This window comes from Stegastes partitus, unplaced genomic scaffold, assembly GCF_000690725.1.
Source record: "Stegastes partitus isolate 25-593 unplaced genomic scaffold, Stegastes_partitus-1.0.2 Scaffold1421, whole genome shotgun sequence".
NCBI lineage: Eukaryota > Metazoa > Chordata > Actinopteri > Pomacentridae > Stegastes > Stegastes partitus.
In genome coordinates, this window is record NW_007579152.1 from 17,822 (window position 1) to 35,826 (window position 18,005).

The 18,005-nt window shown below is 42.6% G+C and overlaps 2 protein-coding genes across 3 annotated transcripts; both read right to left on the reverse strand.

Annotated features, from left to right (window-relative positions):
- Positions 1-447: 447 nt before the first annotated feature.
- mknk1 (MAPK interacting serine/threonine kinase 1) lies at positions 448-8,929 on the reverse strand. Its single transcript, XM_008299469.1, has 14 exons — positions 8,847-8,929; positions 8,127-8,189; positions 7,471-7,573; positions 7,291-7,389; positions 7,069-7,166; positions 6,821-6,900; positions 6,654-6,727; positions 6,426-6,530; positions 6,270-6,325; positions 6,078-6,173; positions 5,774-5,968; positions 3,549-3,713; positions 3,389-3,432; positions 448-2,370 (listed from the first exon to the last, which is right to left on the reverse strand). The coding sequence occupies exons 2-14, from the start codon at positions 8,178-8,180 to the stop codon at positions 2,151-2,153; spliced, it is 1,389 nt and encodes a 462-aa protein (XP_008297691.1). The 5' UTR covers positions 8,181-8,189; positions 8,847-8,929; the 3' UTR covers positions 448-2,150.
- Positions 8,930-9,084: 155 nt separating this feature from the next.
- mob3c (MOB kinase activator 3C) lies at positions 9,085-15,842 on the reverse strand. 2 transcript variants are annotated; one of them, XM_008299471.1, is made up of 5 exons: positions 15,823-15,842; positions 15,131-15,316; positions 12,239-12,819; positions 10,542-10,744; positions 9,085-9,717 (listed from the first exon to the last, which is right to left on the reverse strand). In XM_008299471.1, exons 3-5 carry the CDS (start codon positions 12,654-12,656, stop codon positions 9,688-9,690), a joined length of 651 nt encoding a protein of 216 aa, XP_008297693.1. In that variant the 5' UTR covers positions 12,657-12,819; positions 15,131-15,316; positions 15,823-15,842; the 3' UTR covers positions 9,085-9,687. The 2 variants fall into 2 exon arrangements, with proteins under 2 accessions (XP_008297693.1, XP_008297692.1); XM_008299470.1 differs by lacking the exon at positions 15,823-15,842 and having other exon boundaries at positions 15,131-15,432.
- Positions 15,843-18,005: the final 2,163 nt, after the last annotated feature.

Here is an 18,005-nt window from a genome sequence, read left to right on the forward strand (position 1 = left end):
GTTGCTCTGCTTCGCCCGTCCATGGTCTCGTCCTCCAGCAGGTGAACAGCAGAGTGAAGTGCAGCTGCTGCTGCGGTGCTGCTCAACATCCGCCGCTGGCTGTGCTGCAGAGCAAACAAACCGTCCAATGGAAGCGGGTCTGTAACTGAGCTGAACTCATCTGACACACTGAGGACGCTCACAAACCACAGGACGGGCGACCTTCCATCTCACTTTACTCTTTATGCTACAAGTTTGGAGTTCAGGCATCTGGGTCTTTTTCTTCTTCATGATGTTATAAAACATTCTTCCGGATGCCGTCTTGACACACTTCTCTGCTTTCAAAGAAACGAGGCCACTGCTGCTGCTGTGGAAGGACTGAATGTAAAGAACTTAGTGGGAAGGAAAAGGAGCACATTGGTTGAGAGCTCAGAGTAAAAGACAACAAATGAAACTGTCCCAAGGGAAGATATTAAAGATCTGTTTTTTTTTATTGAGAACACAGCATGCCAGTGGAAATACGTCCCCCCACACACACATAAACACACACATAAGAGCTTTGTGCATAGGACCCCATAAGAGCTTTGATAAATTTCAGTGGGACTCCGTAATTGCACACCAATTACTGCATCTCATTTGATGCCATTACAAGTAGATGGGGTGAAACAAACAAGTCCTTTTATGATTCATAATGGGAGTGGGAGGGCTGTTACATTGCAAGTGGTTGTTTCCTAATGTGTGTATTCGCTCCGAGCAAACCTCTGCCGATTCCTGCCAGCCTATGAAGGTCCTTAGTTGCTATAGGGATGGGGTGTCCATGGCAACAGTGTGAAACGAGGGGACGTGCCGTCAAGGCGGGCGACACATAAAGTTAACGGGGTAAGAGGTGCCTTCGTGGACCCCGTTCAGACACAAACTGGGACCTCAATGAAAAAACTAACTTAAGAAAAAAAGTAAAAATGTTTCTTTAAAATAAAAAAAAAAGAAAATCAAAAAGTGACGATCAGAACCTTGATGGACTCAAGAGAAGCTTGGAGAGTCCATCGTTCGTCCCATTGGCACGTTCACGGAACCAAAAACAATACAAAAAACTGAACCATATACAAATACTGTTATAAAAATAAATCCCTCCGACCACAGTAGAGAATCTTTTATCTCACTATCAAGTGTAACAACTATTCACAAATCCCTTTAAGTCTCATCAAGTACAGACAACCTACAGGTCTCACATTTGAAGTCATTCAGTCTCAAAACACTCCGAGATACCAAAACACGAACGCAATAACCAACTGATGGAGCATCGAGGGTTTTTAGAACCTTTAAAAAGTTAAATACTGCTGTCGAAGTCAAATTAAATGAGATATTGTTGAATCAAAATCAACAGAAAATATTCTCCCTTTGAGGTAAACTAAATGTATCTTAAAGTACATCAGTGCTGCAGGTAGCTTGTGTTGAAGTGAAACCAAGAAATAATAATCAGAACTTTCCAGATGCATTCTCACTCCACAGCTTTCTGTGAGTTCCACCTCAGGTAGTTAGGATGACTTTAACAGGTAAGAATGGAGGGAAAAGTCCATTTTTATCATTCGAACCACATACAGTACATCCACACACACACATCGAGACACATTCACACAAAAAAGCCAGAAATAAAAAAATAAAAAACTCATCCCTTTCCCTGTTGACTTAAGAGCTATTAAATTAAATCCTCCAATTCACAGCTGAACAATAAGAACAATAAAATCTACTGAAACTAGATGATATTGCATCAGGACAGCAGAAGCCGCCTCAACCGCTAAGATGCTGTTCTGCTAATGATATGCATGTTAATACAAACTGCTTGCATTAAGAGTCGTTTCTGTTGCTTTGGGGTCACCAGGACTCTGTGTGAATTTCTAAACTCTTAGGTCTGTTAAAATTGCGCAGCTTAAAATGAAAAGTTTTCTCTGTTTTCAATTAAGAGGCGATAAACTGTCCACCTGGTGCTGAAACTCTGTCTCGTCGAGAGGATTACTGGCCGCGGAGAAGAGCTTCAACACCAGAGAGCTTCCTGATACTGTGATCCTACAAGGCTCCCTGTGAAACCACAACACACACTCACACACACGAGGAGCAGGCAGAGGTTAAGATCAGTCAGAAAACACGACGAGGGAAGTTGTGCTGCTGCTGCTTCAGGCCGCGAGGTCGTCTGAAGCCGGCGCAAAGTCCCTGGTGCGCAGAGCGTTGGACTGAGCTCTCCTCCGAGCCAGCCGGGAGTTGGAGGGAGGAGAAAGCCTCATGGAGCAGACGATGGCCCCGACGTCCTCCTGCTGCTCGTCGTGCTGCGATAGCTGCCGGTTGAAGGCGATGGCTTCTGCTGCAAACTGGGTCAGGTCTTTGGTGCTGCTGTTCCTACAAGAACGAAATAATATGTCAGACATGTCGATGCATTTCAGTGGCACGTTGACTCAATCCTGTCTCTTTTTTTGCTTATGCACTCACTGGCAACTGCTTTCTTCATTAATCTATCAACCATTTGGCCTAAAAGATGTGTTAAAATGCTGTTTACAGTGTGCTAGAGTCCAAACGAAAGTCCATCCATCCATTATCTATACACTGCTTAATTCTCACTAGGGTCAAACTAAAGTTCGAAACCCAACTATATTCCATCTCAGCTATCTAACGACAGCAAAACAACAACTAAAAGCTGTACAAACTACAACCTGATCGTATTTTTGCTTGGAAAAAGCTACCGTAAATTCCAGACTATAAGCCGCTATTTTTTTCCACACGCTTTGAACTCTGCGGCTTAAACAATGAAGTGGCTAATTTATGGATTTTTACGAATTCGCTTCAAGACCAAAGTGACACTGAGAGCGACAACGAAAGAGAGACTGAGGAAGTGATGAAGTAATTCTGAGGTTGTTCAACTCCGATACTAAAGAAGATGACTTTAGTGGTTTTAGTGCAGGAGGAAGATGAAGATAGCGATCAATGACTTTTCCTGGTAGGCTGCTGTAGTTTTTATGTTCTTAACCAGCCGTGTTACAGGCACTGTTCGGAAAAAAGCATCTACAGTACGTATTTGTTACTGGTATGTGTTTAATTAAAAGTTTAAAACATCTTTCTGTGTAAATATCTCATGTCACAACGTGGACACCTGCAGCTTATAGACAAGTGCGGCCTGTATACGTACAAAACTAGTTTTCTTTTTAAACTTAGTGGGTGTGGCTTATATTCAGGAATTTACGGTATTATTAAAACAGTTGCTGATAAATAAAAGGTGTGCACAGAAGCTCTACTTGCACATTTTAAAAAATGCAAATAATAAAGGCTCTTCTTCTAATATAACTTCTTTTTGAAACCCTTCATTTGTGTTCAAAGCCCCTTCTAAACGTATAAAAGGGATTTTTGTAGCTGAAACACAAACCTCTGTAGAACATGAGGAGTTGGAAGACCTCTCTCTGGTGCATTCTGTCAGAAACAAAACAAGACAATTACTTAAAGTAAAATAACAGATAAATTACTGCGTTGTCAGAAACAAAATCTTAACAACAAGTACACCAGTGCACAGATCTAATGACACCCACCCCCTGCACCCAGGGGTGCTTGAGGACCTGAGCAGCACTGAGGCGCAGAGTGGAGTCCCGAACCAGCAGCTTGGATATGAGATCCTTGGCTCCCTCTGTGATGTGCGCCCAGTCCTTGTCTGGAAACTCGTACTTGCCCTGCTGGATGCTCTCAAACAGGTGACTCTGAGGAGAGACGACGGCACAACGTCCTGTCAAACTGCTCAGCTCCAGGCTGTGGTCTTTATAACCGTAATGAGGCGGAGGGAGAGTGAGTGAATGTCGTTATCCTTGAGGGGAAACTTGACTTGTTGCTACACATACAGGCATGAAAGGAACATTATAAAAACATAAGGACACGTTTAGCTTTACATAAAAAAAAAACTACAAAACGACAAAAGAAACTTTAAAAACATGATTTCTGATCTTTTCCAGAGCTTGTGCCCAAATATTGCTAGCGTTCAAACTTTAAATGGTGATGTAATTGATTCAGTGGCAAGCAGCAGAACACCTGTGTGGATTATAGTTTTCCTTTTTAACATATGAAGCAACTTATGAAACAAACTCAAGGCTAAGTTAGGTTGTCATAATTAAAACAGGGCCTGCCTTAAACTACCACTTAGAAAAATGCTTGTACAGGCCACAGTCTCAAGTCTTTTACACTATCAGGACATTATTTACATGCATGCTGCCAGTTTGACACTTTGCACCACAGCGTTCTGTGTTTTATATCCAACTCATGGTCACATATCCCTTTCAGAGACAGCAGCAGTGCTTATTTTCATTTACAAAGCAATTCTACAAAGCAATATTGGGTAAACTACCTTCTTACTACTCGACACTTACTTATCACCAGCTGCTGTGATTACTACTCATCTAAACGGCTCTACAGGGAACCCAGGATTTGCTCTGAACCTGCTAGAACAGCCTTTTTACTATTTTGGTATAACCTTCAGAACACTCGACAGCGTAATGATTTTCTCTTCCTGGGCGGGTTTGAAGCTCTGATCAAATGATGTGTAACTGAAGAGTGACATTCCTATTCCTCAGGTGGATTTTATGAATCTTTAGTCCCTCGGTTGTTTCACCGTGCTTTACGAAATGCTCGATTTTATAAAACTGTGTTGCTTTGTAGTGGTGTGATCGGACTTGTTAGTTAAATAAAGCAGCAGTGAAGCAAAGGAATGAGAAGACATTAAACAGTAAAGAAAGGAAACTCTACACATTGTTGTATTGCATTGTAGTTTAGCAGCTTGATGGAGGCTGGAATAAACAACAGCTTGAAGCCGTTTGATTTGAACCCTGAGGTGACACTCTCCACACAAATGTTTGAATCACAGCTAAGAGTGCCAGCAGGTCAGCGGCATCTAAAATGAAAGCTGCTGCTGCTGATGGCATGCTGACACATTTGGATTAGATAAGAACTCATTAAAAAACACATGTCGGCCTACTACGACTGCTGCTGAGCCTGTGTGTAGCGGGCAGAACAGTATTTATAGCCCATGTACTAGCTTGTTAATAAATAGATCTCATGCATACCACATAAGTCCAACATGCTTGGACCCAAATCCACCTCCAGGTCCTGCATAACGACGTTGCTCACACTTATGTTGGTTCATTCGATTGAACTGATTCATGCTTTCTGTCTTCTCAGCTCTAATACGGAACTTTCCTGCTTAAAGGGAAGTTTTTAATCAAGATCCTCCGTTTCATTTCATTCCTTTTTTTAACATTAGATTTTACAACAAAAACAAGCTTTGGTTACCGTTTCTATTTTAACTACAATCCACACTGCCAGTCTTTCTCTGCCACTGTTACAATCATGAACGCCTAAAACCCTAAAACCCTAAAACCTCTGGATTTGTCCAACAAAACACCCATAGCTCACTGACACTCAGCTTCCTCTCAAAGAAGATTATGAAAACCAGAAAATAATTACAGTGGTGATGTGACAGCAACTGGAATTTCAAAACTTCTGCAAACTAACAGTTTCAGTTGTTTCTTTGCAGTACAGTGTAGCCATTAAAGGGCTGGATCTTAAGCACCACTCAAGGAGGCAGCAATACTAACACTGAAAGCAGGAAGTAAGAGAAGCTTTAATTCTAAAATTCCCAAGCTGTAGCTGTAAATTGCACCTTTGTTACGGAATGGTGACGAGAGATACTGAACTGCAGATGTGAACACTTCTGCATGAGTCAGATGAAACGGACACCAAGTGAAGGCAGAGGGTGTTTGGGGGAGGATACCTGGCACGTCCTGCAAGTTTCTCCTCGGTCCCAGCCACAGTCGGTGCCACAGTGGCCCGTGAATGGGGGGCTGCCGCTCAGCAGGATGTAGAGGATGACCCCGAGGCTCCACAGGTCACAGCGCTTGTCGTAGAAGGAAGCCTCATCAGTGAACACTTCCACCACTTCTGGTGCCATGTATTCTGCAGAGCCGCACTGAGAGAGGGGGGAAGATTGAAAACAGAGAAGTTGAGTCAGTTAGATTAGTTCTGTGTGTAATGCTACGTGTCTGTACTCAGCTATGAGTTTAAAATGAGACGGTTACCGGTGTGGTGAGCTCTGGGGTTGTTATGGGCGTACAGGCACTGCTGAGCTTCACTCCACTTCCCAGATCAAAGTCACAGATTTTTACTGGCGAGACCTGAGCAGAAAGGAAAAGCATATTATTTTACTGTTTTATTATTGTATGCCTTCACAGAAAACTAACATCTTTCTAAAAGCTTTAACGGCCACTTACTCGATCAGTGTATTCACAGAGTATGTTCTCCAGCTTAAGGTCTCTGTGGGCAATGCCTGAAGGAAAAAACATTGTCACCATGACAAAAAAAATAGAAAAAAACCATAGTTATGCTTGTTGGACTTTAGCTGAATAACTGCCTGCATGTTGACTTACCTTTTGTGTGCAGGAAGTCAAGAGCTTGGGCAATGTCCCTGACTACCTTACTGGCCTCGAGTTCATCAAAGTGCTTTCTGTTCTGAATATGTGTAAGAATGGAGCCTGTAGGGAGAGATAAAAAAAAAAAGAAATCTCATGCAGCAATCTTTTTGTGTTGAGAATGAGTCACCTGAAAAAGCCACATACGCAGATGTTCTATCTGTTGTATTATTCATTCGTACTTACCGCCACGCAGCTTTTCAAAAACCAAATAAAAGCAGGAGTTGTCTTCAAAGAACTGGATCAATTCCAAAATGTTCCTGGACAAAGACATTTTGAGCTAATTAGAATCTGTTTCATTCTGTGCTGGTTTTAAGTTTGTTAAATAAGATGCTCAGATTGAATGCACTCACTTGTTTCCTTGGCACTGGTAGAGCGTCTCCACTTCCCGAAAGACTCTGCTGCGGCTATGCCCGGCACTCTTTTCTATAATCTTCGTAAGACAAACCACAGAAGCAATGATTAGTTGCCAGAACAAAAGTTTTTTTTTTTAAATCCTTCTCTTCATTTTTAATACAACAATTGTTAACAAAGTGTTGCTGCATAAGAGCATGCATGTTCAGCCCTGTTAAAACTAGGTTTTAAAATCTAGCTGACTCACCTTCACAGCAAACTCCTGTCCATTCTGCAGGCTTACACATCCTTGTACTTTAGCATATGCCCCCTGACCAAGCACCTCATCTGTCAGTTTGTAGAGATCTGAAGGAAATGCAACATGTTAGTCTGCAGTAGGTGTTTGTCAAGAAGAGACTAAAAAAAACATTTAACTGCTTTTGTAAATGCTGCATGTGTGTGTGTCTCACAATAATTTCCAGTTTATTACCATCAAAAGTGCCGGTGGAGCTGTCTGTCGCTCTAGTTCTTTTCTTCTTCTTTCTTTTAGCTGCATCGGGGATGTTCACTGGCTCGCTTTTCGGGATCTCTGAAGCACCACAGAAGAGAAATTAGTTTAAAACTGTACACATGACGTAGCACAAGAGGAGGAATATGAGAGCTGTTGTACCTGCTGGGCCTTGAGAAAGGTGCTGTCTTTCCTCTGAGCTGATCCCATTCTCCTGAATTCCCCCACACTTTTGCCCTACTTGGCCCACAGCCAGGGAGTTACCCTGTAACAGAGAGAAGGAGGCCGCACGGGAGGGAAAGAGCGAGAGTAGCCACAGAAATCAGGTGCTTGTAGAGAACAGAGAAAACACTAGAAACAGTGCAAATATCTCTCATATGTCAGATTGTTAACTACTGGAAAATAACGTCAACTTCTGTAAAATGAAAAATTACATAGATGAGGCAGGTTGCCGTAAAAGAAAAACAAAAACACAAGCAACAACAACGAAGTTGCTACGGGAAAAAATGATCCTCTGTAATTACATGGTTGTATTGCTACTTCAACAACTTCAGTGATCATCTTCCCCTGTGGCATCCTGCCAAACCGGTGGCCTGATGAGAATACAGGAAACAAAGCGACAGGCCTTATCTCACCCTGGACATTACCAGAAGCATTTACACAACCAGCATGACTCATGGAGGGTGATGAAACTTCCATGTTTCCGTGTAAATAACCTTGACAGGGGGGTGGCTACTTTCTGGCAGCCTGATCTGATCTGACCTTCTTGAGGAAGTCGAAGGTTTTGAAATCAGCAGTGAAAACAGAGCAGATCGTACCTGGAGAGAGTGCTGGAAGGCTTGCAGCTCCGTCATCATGCTGTGCCTCACCATATCTGCCAACTGAGAGCAAATCACAAATACACTCAGTTAGTCAGCAGCATACTGCAGAGACGTAAATACACATAATAACAAGGCAGCTCAAAGCGGCGGTGACTGAAGGAATTTGAGCAATGGGGTCTATAAATCAGCCAGAACAGTTTCTATAAGAGGCTTCCTCTTTCTTTCACTCTCATTTTGTTTGGATGCGGTTAGTGAGCGACTGAATGTCCGCAGAAGGTTCAAGCACAGTACAGTTTGTTGTAAATTAGTCAGTGTTAGTGTTGGGTATGACACTGCTAGAAAAGGCATCAGAAATATGGTAAATACGTTAGCATGTAGCTAGAATATCTGGCGTTATGCCACTAACCAAACGTTAGCAACCCCAATAGCCAGGCAGTTACTTAACATGAGTAATATTGTTTCAAACAATATAAAAATAATGTATAAAAGATTAGCAGAGCATGGGAAAAAAGGGCTACAGTTAGCTTTCACTGCTCCCTTGTATAAACCGACCTTTGTTATTGTCGTTAGCCTCAGCTAGCTAGCTAGCCAGTCAGCTAGCAACGACCCGTAGCTAGCTTGTTCTACCGGATAACGTCCATTTGCTCGTTTGTATGTAGAGACCCTGTCAAGTGGTGGCAAAATAAAAATATAAATGAAAAAAAAGATTTATCAAACCTGAACTCCAGACCAGCCAAATCCCTTCTGTCAAAGCCCCCGACAGCTGATGTAAGCTCCCATTGCTAGCCGAGACCAGTCAGACAGCCGGTGACGTCGCGGGCGGGAAAAGACATAAACAGACATTTGCTCCGCCCCTTTCTGCGTTCCTCCTCCTCCCATTGGTCGAGACTGATGCAAACAATGACACGTCACTTGGCTCGACTCGCTGCCACGCCTCAATCCACGTAGAGGGGAATTTTTTTTATGCTTGATCATCGCCTTTATTTACACACACATTCATTAGAGAGGTCCGACAGGTCAGCACTGACATTAGTTACAGCTCACGCCACACATCTGCAGTATGTCATCATTATTATTGTAGTTTTCTGTACTTTCTTCAGCCTGCTTGTCAGTTTTTTGTCCACTTCTTTTCACATCTTGTGCAGTGTTTACACAGAAAATGAAAACAGACATGACCTAATGTCCATAATTTGAATTTTTATGCCCTTAGAAAAAACTAGAAAAAACATATAAAACACAAACTCACAGTCAAACACAATCAGCACTGCGTATCAAAACACTGAGATCACACAAATACACATGCACGAAGAAAAAGAAAAAGGATGATGTAGTTTGTCTTTCTTTAAAACAACAAATAGAACTATAAAATGACATCACAGCACCACCATGGCTGTAAAACTTCTGTGAAGGTGCAGCTCCGTCATCGGAAGAACTGTTTTGAGTTACTGGACTCAGAAAACCGCTCATACAAATGTATATAAAATTGTTCATTTTTCTGTTTTCTCGTGGGGCTCAGATAACGTCAGAATGTAAACTCCTTTGTCCATGTGGTTTTTGTTTAATGGCATATCTTCTCTGTCATCTCTTTCTGCAGGAAAAAGAAAACAAAAGACAAGTTAACTCATCAAATCTACACCATATGAGGAAATGAACATGTGTTATGAAGTCCAATCATGCTTCTAAGCACGAGACAGAAAGCTGCTGCTCCTCTAAGAACAACAACAAAAGGAACTGTCTTGGGAACTGGAGGTGGGACAATAAAACAGGGTCTGTTTGGAAGATGTATCTGTTTCTGCGGTGCGCTGACATAAATGCCTCATCCCTATTTCATTTTGCAGGAGGAATTACACAACCCAGCCTTCATAATGATGATAACCGAGGTCTTTTATTGACACTAGGAGCACCATTTTCCATCTGCTCCCACGTGATAGACGCCCCTTTGTTGGAAAACAGTAACAGCTACACGAACTCTTACTCATTACACGACTGCACAAAGTCAGCAAATTCTCTTATAAGGTTTGCTGCTTGAAACCAAAACCATTTTCCCCAAAGCCATTAACGAGTTTCTTTCATCGTGGAAAATCGAGGGGAACAAGTGAACACTAATTCCATCCACAGAGTCACATGGAAAATGATTATCTCAGGAGGAACACAGTTCACGTCCCCAGAGCGAGGCTGAGCGATTGTGTAGTCTGTGCTGAAAATTGCATTAATTTTCTCGGGGTAGGGAAAAACACATCGACTTGAAGATGACGCTTAACCCACCCAAGCATGCACACAACAAGGTTAGGGAGGATTTTCTCTGTTTGACCGACAGTTATGAGAGTGATACCGACAACAACCATCTGATTCTGTGTGTTTTCATGCTCCCTCGCTTCACCCTCACACATCTGCGGTCTCGTGATGCCTCACCAGGGGCTCCAGTTCAGAGTGATCGATGAGGTTGAACTCTGAGATGAAGTAGTAGTAGTGCTTGTAGCAGGTATTGATGTGGGCCTCGGCGCCCATGCTGCAGATGCTGTCGAAGTGATGGATGTAAACGTGCACAAACACCCTGAAGAGGCGGCTCAGGATCTTCTTGCACACCTGCTGGAAGTTCTTGGGGAAAGGTACACCTAGAGTGAAGAGGAGGGGAAAGACATGATGAGAGTTGTACCAGAAGAACTACAACAACAACAACATGGTATAAAAGAATAATCTATCAGGCTTAAGATTAAATATGTATCACCACTTGTCATCAACACTATCAGTACTTGAGCAAGAGGAAGTGATTCCAAGCTCAGGTTCTGGCTTGATAAAAGTGGACAATAAATAAAAAAATAAGGTTTACAAAACTTGATGTCCAAGTTGCAAAAGGCCTCAGGGAATGAATGTGTCTATATGTCTCGAGTAGAAATACTCTGTTGTTAATATTTCTAACTAAAGGTGCAGCAGAGTAATGGCTCTCAATTTGTTAAAATATTCTTTTTTTCTGCTTCTTTTTTTTCACTATTCTTTTTTACTACAGACTTGTGGTTAAAATGCCAAACATGTCCTGTTTCTTATTTCTTTTCCTTTTATCCCTATTTTTTTCACCTCACAAAACACTTATAATTAAGATACTGAAAGTGTTTCATTTTTAAAACAGGAAATTACCTCTTTTTTTTTTCTAATATTCCAGAATAAAGTCTTATTAATGAGCGGCCAGTGCTTTTCCTTTTATTCCGTTGATATATTTGAAGAGTTCATTTGCAAAAACAGATAAGTCCATTGTTTTAGATTTTCAGAAAACATATTTTCTTTGTTGTTTGCTTGAGATAATATCAATCAAACTGAAGTTGAGTGGATTTGACTCAGTAGAAATGACAACAATAGAGACAACTTAGGTTTGATTGATATTGTCTCAGGTAGACGATGGAAAAGTAGGTTTTCTGAAGGTTTGTGTAGATGGAGTTTTTTTGCAAATGAACTCTTCATTTCTTAGAGCCTAGGAATACAGCCGTTGCTTCTACAGCTATCAGGGGAATATGTGGAAACATCTGTGGAGCAGCTCAACTTATTCAGCAAAATAAAAATGATGTGCACCACTCTATGAAGGTTAAGAATCATTGTTCTAGGATTCACTGCTGCAGGTCTTGTTCTTCCTCGGGGCGACGGAGGATCGCGAGCACACTTGTCAAAGGGAGAGAAACACAACTGACGAAGTGCCAGTGACTAACAGACAAAACTGAGTGAAACCTGTGGGAAACTCTGAGATTTCGTCTCACCTGGCCTGCGTGTCTCTACACGATGAAGCGAAACCAGAGCTTCCTTAAAAAATTCATGAGAAAGGTGTCTGTGGATGGGATCAAACGCTGAGCTCTCTCCTCCATTATGCATGAAACTCTCACCTCTAATAAACGAGGACCATCAGGTCTGGCGTCGGGTTAAAATAACGCCACTGTCACCTACTCAATCTCCTTTAAATGTCAACCCTACTGTCTAATTAACCTCTGACTGAATTTAATTGTCTCATCTGAGAGCTTAATGAAGGAGAACAGCGCTGCTCTCCAGGTTGGCAGCTCAACATCATCGCAGGCAGGTTATGATAACAGTGTGACGGCTTCATCTTCTAGACTCCTCACACACACCTACTCTGGTGGGGAAGATGTCCTCGTTATTGATGAGCGACTCGATCCAGTCCATCATCAGGTTCATGTACTTCAGAGCCGGCAGCTTGGTGGGCTTCTTGTAGTCGTCCCCGTCCTGCCACCTGTACTCGTACCTCAGTCCCCCCGACATGATGGGACACGTGCGCTCGGTGCAGTACTCGCTCACGGTGCCGTAGATCAGGTTGATCCTGTTAAAGAAATCCACCACGTGAACCGCAATCCAGTCGTTGAGGTTCTCTCCCTCCGGCAGCTGCACCACTTTCCTCAGGTCCAGGCCGGACTTGAGCGAGGCCTGGGCCTTCTTGTAGAGTTCAAAGCGCTGCGTGCCCGGCTCAAAACGCTTCCTGGGCCTGAAGGTTTTGTCTTTGCTGAACACTTGTCCGAGACACAGCGCCATCAGCTCAGCCGTTTCCCTTCAGATAAGGGGAGGACAAGCTCGCCAGAATAAAAGTTTGATAAGACCTTCTGGAAAGAGAAGGGGGGGCTGGAGTCAGATCACAGGGGGTCAGCGTCTGCCACGGAAAGACTGCAGAGGTCTTGGTTTCAGTTGGGGGACGTCTCTGTAAAGAAAAAAAAGAAAAAAACAGAAATCAGGGTTTTTCCTTTCCTGTCAATCTACTGCTTTAGTTGATCAATGGATGACCACAACATCAAAAGTAAAACTACAAAAAAAACACCCAAGAATCTGCCATAAAACCTTTAAAAACCAGCCCTATACTACAACTTCTGTAGTATTTACAATATAGCATAAACTGCACATTATCGTTGCTGTGTAATGTGATTTAAAGGCATCTCTGTGAGCACCAATGAATAGAAACCAGCATCCCCTCCAACAGAGAGTGAAGCGGTACGTGGCTTTATTGCCTCAAACTGCTCTGTGGGACCAAAATGACCTTATCACAAGCTGTTCATCAATAAAAATAGCAACAGTTTCACTCAGCTGTAGAAAAAGTCAGGCCAGCAGAGCGAGGCTTAATTGGGAAGATGAATGGCACGCTGTGACTCACTAAACACTGAACGGCTCTAAAGAGCAGCGTGAGAGGTCCTCAGTGAAACGGGCTGATTAGTCAGAAGCAGCACTGTGTTACAGGAAAACCTTTGAATTTGGAGTAAAGACACTAAATTCCTCCTTCTTGTAGTGGATATTAGAAATAGATTTGATGTTTTTTGCCAAACTGTTACCCACCTGGCAGGTAGTATGTGCTTATCACGAGCATCACCTCACTAAATGATAAAGTGACTTTTGTTATGGCAGTAAAGCAATAATGATAAAGCATTTGAATATTAACTGATTGGATTATTATAGGGGGCTGCAGTTGGTAGCACTGTTGCCTTGCAGCTAGAAAGTTGCCGGTTCGCGTCCCGGTGGGGGCACCAGAATCTTTCTGCGTGGAGTTTGCATGTTCTCCCCGTGCAGTGTGGGTTCTCTCCGGGTTCTCCGGCTTCCTCCCACACAGTCCAAAAACATGTTGAGGTTAATTGGTGATTCTAAATTGTCCGTAGGTGTGAATGTGAGTGTGGTTGTCTGTCTCTAAGTGTGGCCCTGTGATAGACTGGTGACCTGTCCAGGGTGTCCCCTGCCTTCGTCCTAAGTCGGTCGGGAGAGGATGAAGTGGTGTATAGATAATGGATAGATGGATTATTATAGGACAATAAGAAGAAGTTTATACGAAAAAGGACTGTGAAGATTCTCAGTCATCGAGGTCATGGTAGATTAATCGTAGCAACTGGATTACTACGATTAATCTACGAGAATTTATAAGGAAAAGTCTCTAGCTGTGTTTCTTTCTGTTACAGCGACATCACTCCATCAAATTATGAATTTCTATTCAGAACTTTGCAGATTTAGCATCAAAATCTTTCCCTCCTTTCTTTCTAATTTCAATTGTTTTTAGAGAAAGTTCTTTTATGATGTCTTAACGCCTTAAGGAACAGTCACTTTGCTATTTCCCTGCACATACCGTACGAGCATGCGACCAAATAAAAACTCCCCGAGTCCTGATCGTTGCATGTGTTGCCTCTGCAGATCTGACACTGAAGTCACATTCAAGCGACTGCGGTTGCAACATGATACTATGTCCGCATTTGTTAGGAGGAGTCCCATGTTGAACTGGTCACACCATTTCCTGTGGTCGCTTCTCTCGACTCAAATTAGAATTAGAAGTTTGTGTGTTTTCCTTCATTACACTTTACACTAAAGCGCTGATACGGTTTGTTGTGAAATGTCAGAACTGAAACTCCACAGACTTCTCGCGTGTCTGTGGAGTTTCTGGTCGACTCGATTACGTCTGGCGTTAATTCGGGGGAAACGGTGATGATTGAAAAGGGAAACAGCGGTGATTATATGCTTCTTTTTTTTTTATTTCCACTGGCTTTTACAATCGGCCTGATTCCAGCTGAAAACTCACCACTGGGGGAGCATGAATACGTGGTCATGAGATAGCTATAAATGGGTCCATAACAAAAGGAGCTTGTGAGGGAGGCTCAGGCAGAGTTTCATTCGCTCTCTCCTCGGCTCAGGAAGAAACTGTTCCAGTCAAACATAAAACACGGAGAGCCTTGAAGACTGCAATAAACAAAAGGTGACAGCATGTGGGAAGCAATGACTTTGTTGATCACTTTGTGCCTCTCTGCAAGCCTCAACAGCCTCACACTGAAGCGTGTCTGATCACGTACTGAGGCTGGGAGACCCTCCACGCATACTTTCCTGCTTATTATGGATTTTTTTTTTTCTGACACTGCAAAGTAACAAAAGTCCTGACACAGAAAAAGGAGAAAGGAAAGAGTTGCTTGTTACAGAAACAAAGGAGGGAGATTAAAAAAAAAAGTAAGGGATTACAGAATGGAAAAAAGCTTGCTGCTGCACTGTACCTGGCTGGGATCCTGCAGCGGAGTGTCTGGAATGTGGTGGAAAGTTGTGGGGAGTTCAGGGAGGATTCAGGCGTCCGGATCGCTTGACTTTAAACTCCTGGTGGAGGTCAGCCTCCAGCCGCCCCCTCCAGCTCCTCTCAATCTTCTCTCTCCTCTGTTGTTCACAAACAGTCCGAGAGGCTCCAGCTTCACTCAGCAGCACAGAGACAACACAAAAAAAAAAAAAAAAAGAGAGAGAGAAAAAACTGTTTGGCTTCTCTTCCTGTGGATGATGTCACATCCTGACTTTGTCTATGTGTGTGTGTGGATGTGGGTGTGTGTGTGGACGACCTATAAATTGAAAGAGAAGAGGGGCTCAGAAAGGCCTCCCCAAACCCCCTGACTCTGCCCTCCTTCTTTTCCATTTTTTTTTTTCCTTCCTTGTCATCCTGTAGGCAGAGCAGCCAGCCCACTTGTCCCACCAAAGCCCAGCCTTCTGGTAAAGGTCCTGAGAAAACAACCCCTTCTCTGAAGCCACATATAAGACAGAGCGATCGCCACAAACATTTCTGGATGCTTGGCAGCCCATGAAACCCGTTTTTTTTTTTTTTTTTTCCTGGAGTCTCAATAACATATGATTTAAATTCTTGGCCTTTTAAAGATATCGGCGCTGAACTGGGAGCATGGCCTTAAATAGAGAAACTGCTACTCACCACAACGCCTCTTCAAAAACACTGAATCTGCATTTAAATCATGAACAAACAGGGCATGTTCGGCTGAAACTCTGCGCTCCCTCGCTGCCCTCGGGGGCTCACTGTTCTTAGGATGGCTGCCCTCACTGTTCCCTTTGTCTTTTGGTGAATGGGTGCCACTAAAGTCCAGAGGCTGTCTGCTCCTCTGCCGTATAACGACACCCAAGCTGGAAAAAGAAGCTGCCAAGACTCTTTGTAAGATGATTCCCTCCAGTTTGGGAGTGATAAAAGTGGAAGGCTATAGGATTGGATGACATCTCGAGTTTCACGTGTTTCCGCAGCAGAATCACGCAAACAAGGCCTAAAATCTAACTGCATGATTCATGTTATTGAAGTTATTCCATGCATGTATGTGTTTAGATCAATACATTTATGTACAAGTTTAAGCTTCGTTTAATTTAATATTTCCCTGTATATCGTTGGTAAACTTTAATTGAAAAAAAAAAAAAAAGAGAGAAAAAAAGAAAAGTAGCTCTTACTTGCAGTAACCCAAAATGTCCACTTGGGGTCACTATAACAATAAATTTCATTAAACTGTTTTCTGACAATCTGGGCTATTAGTAACTAACTAGTGTGGAAAATATCCTGATATTCCTTCGAAATATTCAAATCATGGCGGCTGTGGCTCAGGTAATAGAGCAGGTTGTCCTCCAGTCACAAGGTTGGAGGTTCAATCACCCGCCCCTCGACAGTAAAGTGTCCTTGGGCAAGATGCTGAACCCGAAGTTGCTCCTAATGGCAGGCAGCACCTTGCATGGCAGCTCTGTCACCATTGGTGTATGAATGTGTGTGTGGATGGATGAATGAGAAACACATTGTAAAGCGCTTTGGATAAAAGCGCTATATAAGTGCAGACCATTTACCATCTAAATTATTTGCACCAAGAGAAATCTGACACGTGTTGGTAGCATTTGTTGGCGTAATGGTGATTAAATATTATTTAGCGCTAATCAAGCTGGCATAAAGTTCTTTTATTCTCCATATCATACAGCTACAACATTAAAACCACTGTCGATGACGTGAATACTTGAGATATTTTTGTTACAGTGCAATGTTCTGCTGGGAAACCTTGGCCTTTCTGCTGATGTTACATTGACACCACAACAGCTCCCTAAAAATGTTTCAGACCAAACACCCCCCCGAATGGCATCATCCTCCCCCAGCAGGACAATATAAACTCCTCAGGAACAGCTTGAGGAACTCGACCAAGAGCACAAGGTGTTGACCCGGCCTCCAAAACCCCCCCTAGATCTCAATCGACAGCACGCTTCCTGATTCCACGAACAGTTCAGAGCTGTTTTAGATGCACAAACAGGGACTTACACAACACTGAGCAGGCGGTCTTTAATGCTGCGGTTGCTTGATGTATGAAGGAAGCAGCTTAAGTGGAAGTGAAAGCGGTCAGATTACACTGCTACTGCTGCTGCTGCTGCACTGTTGCACCGACACTACTGAGATTGAGTGTTAAAGAACAGGGGTCTGGTCGTATTAGCTTCCAAAACTCAATTTAAACATCAGGAGGAGTGAGGAGGTCGATTGAAATGATTGGAAGATGATGACTGAAATTGAAAGGAGTAGTAATGTGAGTTTAGCTGTTTAATTATATATGAAGTGTTTAAGTAGATGTTTAAACCTGCTCATTCACTTTAATACAACCTATGTGGCCGGTTCTTTAAAGTGTGTTTTGGTTTATTTCTTCCATTTGAAATTGAACAGAATCCAATAGTAACCTTCATCACGTCATTTATTGTTCTCAGTATAATCAAAACAGTCATGACCTAATTTCACCTGTTGTAAAATTGCACAATAAACTTCCATCATGTCTGCGTTTATAGAGCAATTTATCTCTTGAGCAAGACGCTAATATGCTATAAGAAGAAGAAGTTCATTCATTCAGCTCATCACTAGAAGTTAGAACAGTGTGGCCTTAAAAGAAAAACTAGAAAATGTGAGTTAGAATAACTTCAACTAACACTTTCAGGGCACTACATTTACCTTGAGTGAGTGAAACAACATTGACTGACTCCACTGAATACCTACGTGGTGTTTCACTGAGTGTTTACTACGCTAATCACATTTTTCAAAAAGAAAATTCCACCGGCGGTGAATCACCGAGACCCACATGTGTGACAGATAAATCCTGC